Source organism: Erpetoichthys calabaricus, chromosome 1, assembly GCF_900747795.2.
Source record: "Erpetoichthys calabaricus chromosome 1, fErpCal1.3, whole genome shotgun sequence".
Taxonomy (NCBI): Eukaryota; Metazoa; Chordata; class Cladistia; order Polypteriformes; family Polypteridae; genus Erpetoichthys; species Erpetoichthys calabaricus.
Window position 1 is genome coordinate 278,674,032 of NC_041394.2, and position 12,958 is coordinate 278,686,989.

A 12,958-nucleotide genomic window follows, 5' to 3' on the forward strand; every position below is an offset into this window, starting at 1 on the left:
CCTCCAACGTGTCCTGGGTCTTCCCCGGGACCTCCTCCCGGTTAGACGTGCCCGGAAACACCTCACCAGGGAGGCGTCCAGGAGGCATCCTGATCAGATGCCCGAGCCACCTCATCTGACTCCTCTCGATGTGGAGGAGCAGCGGCTCTACTCTGAGCCCCCTCCCGGATGACTGAGCTTCTCACCCCTATCTTTAAGGGAAAGCCAGACACCCTGCGGAGGAAACTCATTTCAGCCGCTTGTATTCGCGATCTCGTTCTTTCGGTCACTACCCATAGCTCATGACCATAGGTGAGGGTAGGAACATAGATCGACTGGTAAATTGAGAGCTTCGCCTTGCGGCTCAGCTCCTTTTTCACCACGACAGACCGATGCAACGCCCGCATTACTGCGGATGCCGCACCGATCCGCCTGTCGATCTCACGCTCCATTCTTCCCTCACTCGTGAACAAGACCCCGAGATACTTGAACTCCTCCACTTGGGACAGGATCTCGCTACCAACCCTGAGAGGGCACTCCCCCCTTTTCCGGCTGAGGACCATGGTCTCGGATTTGGAGGTGCTGATTCTCATCCCAGCCGCTTCACACTCGGCTGCGAACCGATCCAGAGAGAGCTGAAGATCACGGCCTGATGAAGCAAACAGGACAACATCATCTGCAAAAAAGCAGTGACCCAATCCTGAGCCCACCAAACCGGACCCCCTCAACGCCCTGGCTGCGCCTAGAAATTCTGTCCATAAAAGTTATGAACAGAATCGGTGACAAAGGGCAGCCCTGGCGGAGTCCAACTCTCACTGGAAACGGGTTCGACTTACTGCCGGCAATGCGGACCAGGCTCTGGCAACGATCGTACAGGGACCGAACAGCCCTTATCAAGGGGGCCGGTAGCCCATACTCTCAGAGTACCCCCCACAGGATTCCCCGAGGAACACGGTCGAATGCCTTTTCCAAGTCCACAAAACACATGTAGACTGGTTGGGGCAAACTCCCATGCACCCTCCAGGACCCTGCTAAGGGTACAGAGCTGGTCCACTGTTCCGCGACCAGGACGAAAACCACACTGTTCCTAATGAATCCGAGGCTCGACTATCCGACGGACCTTCCTCTCCAGGACCCCTGAATAGACTTTTCCAGGGAGGCTGAGGAGTGTGATCCCTCTGTAGTTGGAACACACCCTCCGATCCCCCTTCTTAAAGAGGGGGGACCACCACCCCGGTCTGCCAATCCAGAGGCACTGTCCCTGATGTCCATGCGATGTTGCAGAGGCGTGTCAACCAAGACAGTCCTACAACATCCAGAACCTTGAGGAACTCTGGGCGTATCTCATCCACCCCCGGGGCCCCTGCCACCAAGGAGTTTTTTGACCACCTCGGTGACCTCAGTCCCAGAGATGGGGGAGCCCACCTCTGATTCCCCAGGCTCTGCTTCCTCATTGGAAGGCATGTTAGTGGGATTGAGGAGGTCTTCGAAGTACTCCCCCCCACCGACCCACAACGTCCCGAGTCGAGGTCAGCAGCGCACCATCCCCCACCATATACAGTGTTGACACTGCACTGCTTCCCCTTCCTGAGACGCCGGATGGTGGACCAGAATCTCCTCGAAGCCGTCCGAAAGTCGTTCTCCATGGCCTCCCCAAACTCCTCCCACACCCGAGTTTTTGCCTCAGCAACCACCAAAGCCGCATTCCGCTTGGCCTGCCGGTTACCTATCAGCTGCCTCCAGGGTCCCACATGACAAAAGGGACCGGTAGGACTCCTTCTTCAGCTTGACAGCATCCTTCACCGCCGGTGTCCACCAACGGGTTCGGGGATTGCCGCCACGACAGGCACCGACCACCTTACGGCCACAGCTCCGGTCAGCCGCCTCAACAATAGAGGCACGGAACATGGCCCATTCGGACTCAATGTCCCCCACCTCCCTCGGGATGTGGTCGAAGTTCTGCCGGAGGTGGGAGTTGAAGCTACTTCTGACAGGGGGCTCTGCCAGACGTTCCCAGCAGACCCTCACAACACGTTTGGGCCTACCACGCCTGACCGGCATCCTCCCCCACCATCGAAGCCAACTCACCACCAGGTGGTGATCAGTTGACAGCTCCGCCCCTCTCTTCACCCGAGTGTCCAAGACATGTGGCCGCAAGTCCGACGACACGACCACAAAGTCGATCATCGAACTGAGGCCTAGGGTGTCCTGGTGCCAAGTGCACATATGAACACCCCTATGCTTGAACATGGTGTTCGTTATGGACAATCCGTGACGAGCACAGAAGTCCAATAACAAAACACCGCTCGGGTTCAGAACGGGGGGGGCCATTCCTCCCAATCACGCCCTTCCAGGTCTCACTGTCATTGCCCACGTGAGCATTGAAGTCTCCCAGCAGAACGAGGGAGTCCCCAGAAGGTATGCCGTCTAGCACCCCCTCCAGGGACTCCAAAAAGGGTGGGTACTCCGAACTGCTGTTCGGTGCATACGCACAAACAACAGTTAGGACCCGTCCCCCCACCCGAAGGCGAAGGGAGGCTACCCTCTCGTCCACCGGGGTAAACCCCAATGTACAGGCTCCAAGTCGGGGGGCAATAAGTATACCCACACCCCGCTCGGCGCCTCTCACCGGGGGCAACTCCAGAGTGGTACAGAGTCCAGCCCCTCTCAAGGAGATTGGTTCCAGAGTCCAAGCTGTGCGTCGAGGTGAGTCCGACTATATCTAGCTGGAACCTCTCAACTTCGCGCACTAGCTCAGGCTCCTTCCCCTTCAGAGAGGTGACATTCCACGTCCCAAGAGCCAGCTTCTGTAGCCGAGGATTGGACCGCCAAGGTCCCCGCCTTCGGCCACCACCCAATTCACACTGCACCTGACCTCCTTGGCCCCTCCCATAGGTGGTGAGCCCATGGGAAGGGGGACCCACGATGCCTCTTCGGGCTGTGCCCGGCCGAGCCCCATGGGTGCAGGCCCGGCCACTAGGCGCTCGCCATCGAGCCCCACCTCCAGGCCTGGCTCCAGAGTGGGGCCCCGGTGACCCGCGTCCGAGCAAGGAAAACGCCGTCCAAAATTGTTTTCCATCATAGGAGGTTTGTTTTAACCGCTCTTTGTCTCATCCCTCCCCTAGGACCAGTTTGCCTTGGGTGGCCCTACCAGGGGCATAAAGCCCCGGACAACAGAGCTCCTAGGATCATTGGGACACGCAAACCCCTCCACCACGATAAGGTGGCGATTAAAGGAGGGGCAGTTAAATACCATTTTTATATTGCTGGGTCTGTAGTTGAAATTTTACTGTATAAATCTTACTTGATTACTTCTTTTCTTACATATCACATTCTTTATCATTTGTTAAAATGTGTAGAAGTTTCATGGATATGTTTGACACGACCATCAGTTTTGTGAAAATATGAAAATTCGAAAGTATTAGCCATAGCAGTACTTACCAGATTATGGAATAGGTCAGTAATGGTTGATTGAAATACTCTCGGCCCTTTAAGTTACCCATATAGCATAATTTGTCCTGGTAGACGTACTGTATCAACACCTAATTTTCCATTTATCCCCACCTGGCATATTAATACATATGCATACTTACATCCAACTTGATCTAAAACAGAAGGTTGTCTAGCTAACTTTATGTTTTAGGTATTTTTTAATTCCACCATGGCTTTTTTCTATGTTAGACATGGTAATTAATGCCATTAATGCACTTCTTTCCAAAAAAGCTAGTGTAGCTTTTAAATGGTTGGTGTGTGATACAGTATATGTAAGGAAAAACTATATAGAACTTTTTCAGTGATCTTCTTTTTATTTTATTTTAGCCCTGAACATTTGGACCATGAGGGTGGGAAAACTTTTCTTCGTGTCCTTATTCATCTGATAATGCATGACTATCCTCCTCTTGTATCTGGGGCCTTGCAACTTCTGTTTAAACATTTCAGTCAAAGAGCAGAAATCTTACAGGCTTTTAAGCAGGTAATCATTTTGTAATTTTTTTTTAAATTTTATGTTTCAAAATGTAATATGCCTGCACACTTTCTTTGTCATTCTCTGATGATGTTACAGATATACTAGCTGTGTTAGGATTGCACACCATATAAATTGCATATATTCCTTGCTATTCTGTTTGTAATGAAAATGACTATTGTATTTTATGTTATATGTGCACTGTTGTTTCAAGTGTTCATATCAGAGATTAAATAAATTAATGCTGCTTGAAATTTGTATGTGCTTTCTATTTATGTGGGTCTTTATCTGGGTGCTTCAGTTTCCCCTTCTACATTTCAAATACAAAACTTTGGATTTTTCCAGGAGGTGTAGGATTATAATCTTTGTGACTCTCTGATATCCCTGGGTTTTATTTGTCTGTCTAAATAACATTTAAGTTAAATCTACTGCTGAAGGTTCTAGAGACAGTTTATAAAGTGCAGTGCAGGCAGTGCTGGTGCAAGGTTATTTTGTGCCCTAGCCCAAGCTTATTAATGCACAACCCGACTGTTGGTAGCTAACCTGTGCGGCTGGGTCCCCACACTCACACACCCCCAGTCCCCCTCCCACCCCATGATCTGTGCCCTAGGTGAATGCCTAATTCTCCTTAATGGTGGTGCTGGCCCTGAATGCAGGTCAATGCCGCCAGACACAGATACATCCAAATATGAATTATCCCAGTTAAAGCAAAGACATATATTGTAATATACTTAAATGTGTCTTTCCCTTGACATCAGTAAAACCAAACAGCTGAACATAAACTTGAATGAGACAGACGTGTAACCATATCAGAGGTGAAGCCGCATCATCAGCCTTGAATTTCTTGGCATCACTGAAAGACTCAACTGGGCAATACACACATCTCAACTATTGTCAATCAGCTTCACTAGTACCTTTACTTCCTCATATATCTGAGTAAAGTTCCAAAGTTTCCATCTATGCTAATGATACTTTGAAGTAGGTTCATAGTGGAGTGTATTGGCTATAATACACCTTGGTACATCATCAGCTTATCATGGAACCAACCAGTATACATTGCAGATGGTGGTAAAGTTAGGTTTGAATGTTACTGGCACACAGCTACTGTACTTTCTCTTCAACACATATGGTAACACAAGGTGTCTTAGAAAGGTAAATATTAGTACCTCAGTTTTCATACACACACACACACACACACACACACAAACACACACACATAGCATGTTTAGGGTCATTAATCAACTTAACAATCATTACTTTTTGATTTGAAAGTGAAATCTACAATACCTGGAAATAACCCATACAGATTCCAAACTGACAGTGATTGGGCCATAATGTAAGTTAATATATTAAAAGAGATGATGAAAAGATTGTATTTATAACTAAGCTTTTGGCAAAGAAAAATGAATAAAGATATCTGCTAAATGCCTAGGTTTACCTTTTAAAGTTTTCTATTTAAAGATAACGGTAACATTACACTTTACCAACTTCGGATTATTCAGTTTCTATTTAGCTTTACATTTTTAGGATTCTGTCTCCTGCAAAACAAGCATAACAAATTTTTTTTTTAACTTCAGATACAGTACAATCCTGATATTAAATTTAGATTAAACATGTCTATAATATTTAATATAGATTCACATATAACTGTTATGTTCTGGTTCTTGGAATAAATATTCTTTCCTGTCAATTATTTTTACAGTGTGCAATATTTTTTTTCATATTTATTCACACACATTCTTTGACTGTTATAGCTGTGCTGTTCATTGTCTTATCTAAAAGGTTCAACTTCTAGTGTCTGAGCAAGATGTGGAAAATTATAAACAAATCAAGGCAGACCTAGACCAGCTACGGCTTACTGTGGAAAAATCAGAGCTTTGGGTTGAAAAGAGCAACAGTTATGGAAATCAAGACATGAGTGATGGACAAGTCAAAGAACAAATCCATGAGGTAAGTTCTAAATACATGTTCTTATTTTACAATAGTTGCTTAATCTAATAATAAATATTTGATTTTCAAAAACAATTATTCCTCTGTTATATAGTATATTAGTTTTGCTATATATCCACTTCAGAGGTGGTGGTAATATATGCATGTTTTAATCTTTCTAGTGTTATAATATAATGCCCTTAATAATCTTATAATATTTTAGTGCAAGTTTGTAATAATTTCTCCAGAACTAAGTTGCACTCTCCATTCATTTCTAAAACTGTTTTATTTGTTAGCAAAACAAATTAAATGTGAAAAGTACTTTTCAACTTTTTTATACATTTCATATTATTATCATCATCATCATTATTTTATCATTTCTCTGTATCATACTAGTGTATCCAATCAGTAACTCTTATGAAAAATTAGTTCCAAGATAATTTTACCCTTTTCTAAATGCATAAATAAGAGTAAAACAGAATTGTAATATATATGCATCTTGTATAAAAATAATTCTATAAAAAAATTTTTTTGATACAAACAATTTAGATTTGAGAAAAAAATGAAGGAAAGGTTACAAAAAGTCAACTTCTTGTTATGGCTGTTACTTCACATTTGGTTTAACATTTGTTATTTTCCTTCTACCATTTCATTTGAGCAGAAATATTGATGCAGTTTTCAATTTGTTTGTTTGTTCTTCATTCATTACATAATTTTGAAAGCACTGGTGACATATAATGTTGGAAGATTGTGTATCCAGTAGGGGGCGCTAGCTCCCTTGCTGAAATAAGTTCTTTTGTAATTGCGGCATGTTACATAACCCAAAACTATATAGATATAATATAAAAAGGCGATACCCCTCTCTTAGTGATATGGCGGTAAGAAATCACTATAGGAGAAATAACTTGGCTTTCTTTAATGACAGTTTACGCTGCATAACAGACGAGGAAGCCATGGTAAGACCATCACCGAAGTGGGGGGCCCAATGTATAGAGTCTGCCATTTTCGTCACTGAGTTGGAAGGATTTTCCGGATCAGATGACGGTATCTCCCATCCATCCGTCGGCTGCAAAGGTGTGCCGGGCAATGTTCCAAGGCTTTATACTCTTTCTCCATGTGCAGGCCCCCACTTAGGTGAATAATACAATTCCAAACAAGGCAAAGAGAGAATACAATTTCATGCTGAGTTTGACACACAGAAATAGTGCATGTTGCCCATTTCACAGTTGTCCTTAACTTGTCTTGTCATAATATGCTTTGCCTAGCAGTTCTAAATGCTGGGACCCAGTACTAAATCTGGCTGAGCTGTGCATGTGAGTAGAAATAAAAGAAAAGCAGATTTAAAATATTTGCACAGAGCACAGTTACATATTTAACTTATATTCTGATTACAGACTGAAAAGTTGCTCATCTATGTTCAATTCATTCAATTCAATTTATGTTTATATAGCACTCTTCTCTGAGTGCATGCTCAAAGTGCTGCAGAACGTTTATAGGCCAAAAAACAAAATACAAGCTTTATAAATAACATGGTTCATACATAAAAATACAACACAAAGTAAAACAAAGCAATGGCAAATACATTTAGAAAAGATGATCATAACTATATATTAATAATATTAATGTTATTATTGAGATATGTCCAGGTGGCAATGCAAGAGAGTAAAACAAAAGCTTCAGTTACCAGTGTCCCTATGAAAAATAAACTTGTGCGGGTAAATCGATCGTTATAATGCAAAGTTATAATCAAAGTTAAACATAGCCAAGGTTCTGAAGACCTAAGCTAGCTGATTACAGTACTATAAAATTGTTGCTTTGGGCATGCATGTTGATGTTACAACCCAATCAGTACTCCAGCCTACCACCCTGCATGTGTTAAAAAAAAATAATAAAAAACCCATAGTATTTTCATTTGAGGGATACATTAGCTGACCATAATGACAATATTATGAGTACTGCCTCATGATACATAACGCTGATGCCTGTGTGTTGGCAGTTTAGCACTGCATGGCTAATTTCTATGCATAATTATTTGTGTGCCACCAAAACAAGTCTTAAGAGCCCTCTTCCTCCCTAAGAAAGAAAACACCGAACCTGTAAAGAAATGATAATACTAATAAAAGTTGTTTCTGTCTAAGAAAAGGTGCAAAGCATATGCACAGATAGTTTGGAAACAAAAAAGGTGCTAAAAACTGCATCCGGTGCTGCAGCTTCAAACAATGGAAGAAGCTAGTCTCACATCACTGCTTTGTCTCAAGACTAATGTGTGCCCAAATACTGGGACTCCATCATATCAATGATCTTTATTTATTTATATTTTTTACTTCTTGCTAGTTTATCAAACAACAGCAACATTTATTTATATTGCATGTTTTCATGCAAATGATGTAGCTCAAAGTTCTTTAGAAGAGGAAGAAAGAAAAAAAGAGAAATATGAAAATACAATAAGGCAATACTAAGTAACAAAGAATAAAGTATGGTCCAATGACCAGGAGGACAGAAAAATCCATAAAAAAAAAAAGTTCCAGAGGGCTGGAGAAATAAAACATGGGCTCAGAGGCCACAAGACCACCTAGCCCCCACTGGACATTCTACCTAGCACAAACGATCTGTATCAGTCCTCATGGTTTTCAGGCTTCATGTCGAAGAATTAGATGATGGTCTTGTAGACATCTGGCTTTCAATTCATCATCGTAAGACTGCACGGTGGCTTGATCAGGTGGTGGTGGGGCAGATCGGCACCACAGAAAGCCAGAAAAAGAACAGCAGAGAAAGTAGAGGGGTTAGTACGAATTGCGGAGCCATAATAAAAACGATAATTAAATGCATATACAGAATATCAGGGTTACAATAAAATGAAGCTATGAGAAAGCCATGTTAAAATAATGGGTTTTAGCATTTTTTTTTAAAGTGCTCCACCATATTAGCCTGGTGAATTTCTATCGATCAGCTATTCCAGATTTTAGGTGCATTAACACTAGAATTACCAGAGCCTACGAAAAAACTCGTAGATCCGGCCCACCTTAAATCGCTTCTTAAAACCGTTCTCACCTCTCCGCCAGCGTCTTTTGTCATCTAAATGTATTGATAAAGACAAGCTGCAAACAGCTGGCTATTCCATCCCCCCAACGACTTAGAACTTAAACGAGCTTTTCCCAGCTCATGCCTTGATTGATTATCTGGGAGTGAAGTGGAGTTTTAGAGTAGAAATAATAGATTGTTATTTGGAACACACGCATTTCATATGTGTTGCATTTCTACAGCAATCTGTGTAAACGCATTGTTAAAACAGAAACATTTTATATATTCTAGTAGCAAATGACAAAATGTAGGCATAAACTATATAATGTATGAAGCCTGAAGTCCAAATATCAAAGAAACACTTTCACAAAAGGTACAAAAAAAAAAGCCACCACCAAAAAAAGCCGCCTTAGTGTGTGACATTGACACGCATTAGCTATCACTGCTTCCGTGGCGCAACAGTATCAGTCGCTGACTGGGAATCAGAAGGTCATGAGTTCGATCCTGCACAACTCCCTTTTCAGAAGTGTTCTTATTTTCACTATTTTAGAATAAAAAGATACATTTGATTTCAGTCTGTAACAGCCGGTGTAATTTATGATATTTGTAAAGGTTAGCTTTATTTTTTTTTAAAATTAACTTTTCATTGTCTCAGTCACGTTCAGGATCCTTTCCTACCCCATCTGACACTGCTGTTTTCACATAAAGACTCGCTATAGTTCAGCAGTGTATCACGATACATACGACCACGTGTTTTTTTCCCCCCAATATTGCCAGTCCCCACGTGTTGCTGTATGCTGTTTCTTTTGTACTTCAGGACATGCAGAGGAAAGCATAGTAAAGAGCAGTAACTTCAGCGCTATATGCAATCATCAGACACTCCCCATCTGATACTGCTGTTTTCACATAAAGACGCGCTAAAGCTCTGCAGTGTACTTGTGGCTGCATTGTCGTACCAATGCTTGCAAACTGAAGTGTCTGCATGCACTTTTCGTGGCATTACACGTGTATTGTTTGAGTATGCACATGTAGCTCAAACACAGGAACATATGTTGATGTAAAAGTATAACAAAACAAGTGCACATTTATTCAAGACTATAACCGAAGAAAACAGAAAGCAAGTTACAGTAGGCGGTTGATATGACAGCTTGCGTGGTGGAATGCTAAGAACTGCTGATTTCCATTCCGTGCTATATAACTTAACATTTGAATCTGATGATTGCATATAGCGCTGTCTTATTCAGTGTGCGCAAGAACATGCAGGTGGCCAGTTGCTGAGTGCTACAACGCACATTTTAAAAAAGAAAGACAAATATATGTGACGTTTTGAAGAAATCATTTTATGACGCGAATAGTACCAATCAGAAAACATTGTCGAAGTAATGCAATATTATTTGAAAACGAACAGCGTCAGATCGGATGTGAAGTTATACTGGCGCTGTTTGAGTCAGATCAGAAGCTGAATAAGCTGAAAAAGCTCCTGTTCTTACTCTAAGTAAAAAAGCATGAATTAATCAACAGAAATAACCGCGATTGACATTTTAAAGTTAACGATTTACAGTGCATACCAATTTATAAATGGTTACAAGGATGATACACCAGCTTGGAGCACAGCTGCCCTATTGTGCTACAGAGACGTGAGTTCGATTCTCAGCTTTGAAGAAAGTGTTTTTTTTTTTCCTCAAACGGACATTACATTTATAAATTGGTATGCATGGTAAATCGTTAACTTTAAAATGTCAATCGCGGTTATTTCTGTTGATTAATTCATGCTTTTTTACTTAGAGTCAGAACAGGAGCTTTTTCAGCTTATTCAGCTTCTGATCTGACTCAAACAGCACCAGTATAACTTCACATCCGATCTGACGCTGTTCGTTTTCAAATAATATTGCATTACTTCGACGATGTTTTCTGATTGGTACTATTCGCGTCATAAAATGATTTCTTCAAAACGTCACATATATTTGTCTCTTTCTTTTTTTTAAATGTGCGTTGTAGCACGCAGCAACTGGCCACCTGCATGTTCTTGCGCACACTGAATAAGACAGCGCTATATGCAATCATCAGATTCAAATGTTAACAGTTATATAGCACGGAATGGAAATCAGCAGTTCTTAGCATTCCACCACGCAAGCTGTCATATCAACCGCCTACTGTAACTTGCTTTCTGTTTTCTTCGGTTATAGTCTTGAATAAATGTGCACTTGTTTTGTTATACTTTTACATCAACATATGTTCCTGTGTTTGAGCTACATGGGCATACTCAAAAAATACACGTGTAATGCCACGAAAAGTGCATGCAGACACTTCAGTTCGCAAGCATTGGTACGACAATGCAGCCACAAGTACACTGCTGAGCTTTAGCACGTCTTTATGTGAAAACAGCAGCATCAGATGGGGAGTGTCTGATGATTGCATATAGTGCTGAAGTTACTGCTCTTTACTATGCTTTCCTCTGCATGTCCTGGAGTACAAAAGAAACAGCATACAGCAACACGTGGGGACTGGCAATATTGGGGGAAAAAAACACGCGGTTGTATGTATTGTGATACACTGCAGAACTATAGCGAGTCTTTATGTGAAAACAGCAGTGTCAGATGGGGTAGGAAAGGATCCTGAACGCGACTGAGACAATGAAAAGTGAATTTTAAAAAAAATAAAGCTAACCTTTACAAATATCATAAATTACACCGGCTGTTACAGACTGAAATCAAATTTATCTTTTTATTCTAAAATAGTGAAAAAAAGAACACTTCTCAAAAGGAAGTTGTGCAGGATCGAACTCATGACCTTCTGATTCCCAGTCAGCGACTGATACTGTTGCGCCACGGAAGCAGTGATAGCTAATGTGTGTCAATGTCACACACTAAGGCGGCTTTTTTGGTGGTGGCTTTTTTTTTTGTACCTTTTGTGAAAGTGTTTCTTTGATATTTGGACTTCAGGCTTCATACATTATATAGTTTATGCCTACATTTTGTCATTTGCTACTAGAATATATAAAATGTTTCTGTTTTAACAATGCGTTTACACAGATTGCTGTAGAAATGCAACACATATGAAATGCGTGTGTTCCAAATAACAATCTATTATTTCTACTCTAAAACTCCACTTCACTCCCAGATAATCAATCAAGGCATGAGCTGGGAAAAGCTTGTTTACGTTCTAAGTCGTTGGGGGGATGGAATAGCCGGCTGTTTGCAGCTTGTCTTTATCAGTACATTTGGATGACAAAAGACGCTGGCGGAGAGGTGAGAATGGTTTTAAGAAGCGATTTAAGGTGGGCCGGATCTACGAGTTTTTGCCTCACCACTTTTTTTTTAAGTTTAGCTCTTGGAATTATAAGCAGACACTCATTTGAAGATCTAAGGTTACTATTTGGAATGTAAGTTAAAAGGCATTCTGAAATATATGATGGAACAAGATTATTTAAGGCTTGGTAAATGGCACGAATAACCAATGTAGTGACATCAAAACTAGAGAGATGTGCTCAGGTTTTGTTTTCCTAGTTAAGATTCTGGCAGCTGCATTCTGCACTAGTTGCAATCGATTGATGTCTTTTTTGGGTAGTCCCAATAGGGAGTGGATTACAGTAATCTAGTTGACTGAAAACAAAAGCGTGAACTAATTTTTCAGCATCTTGCAAAGTTATAAGGGATCTAACTTTTGCTATATTTCTTAAGTGAAAAATGCTATCCTAGTAATCTGATTAATATGTGATTTCAAATTTAGGTCAGATTCATTAGTTACCCCTAAATTCTTTACCTCTGTCTTGACTTTTAAGCCTAATGGATCAAGTTTATTTCTAATACCCTCATTATATCCATTTTTGCCAATCACTAAGATTTCTGTTTTCTGCTTATTTAGTTTTAGAAAATTACTACTCGTCCACTTAGAAACACACAAGACATTGGGTCAGTGAACCAAGACAGTCGGGGTCATCAGGTGCTACTGATAAATACAGTTGTGTGTTGTTAGCATAAGTGTGTAGCTTTTGTTATGCCTTGAAATAATCTGACCCAATGCAAGCATGTATATCGAAAAGAGCAGTGGACCCAGGATAGATCC

The 12,958-nt window shown here is 41.5% G+C and overlaps 1 protein-coding gene across 4 annotated transcripts in view; it reads left to right on the plus strand.

The window, feature by feature from the left end:
- itpr2 (inositol 1,4,5-trisphosphate receptor, type 2) overlaps window positions 1-12,958 on the plus strand; it is a 1,448,083-nt gene that overhangs the window by 287,567 nt on the left and 1,147,558 nt on the right. For all 4 annotated transcript variants that reach the window (XR_007935422.1, XM_051929951.1, XM_051929945.1 and 1 more), the window contains 2 exons: window positions 3,799-3,952; window positions 5,726-5,893. Coding sequence is in view for 3 of the 4 variants with exons in the window: in XM_051929951.1 (XP_051785911.1) it covers window positions 3,799-3,952; window positions 5,726-5,893 (322 nt within the window). In the remaining variant the exon portion in view is untranslated. The remainder of the gene's footprint in view (window positions 1-3,798; window positions 3,953-5,725; window positions 5,894-12,958) is intronic.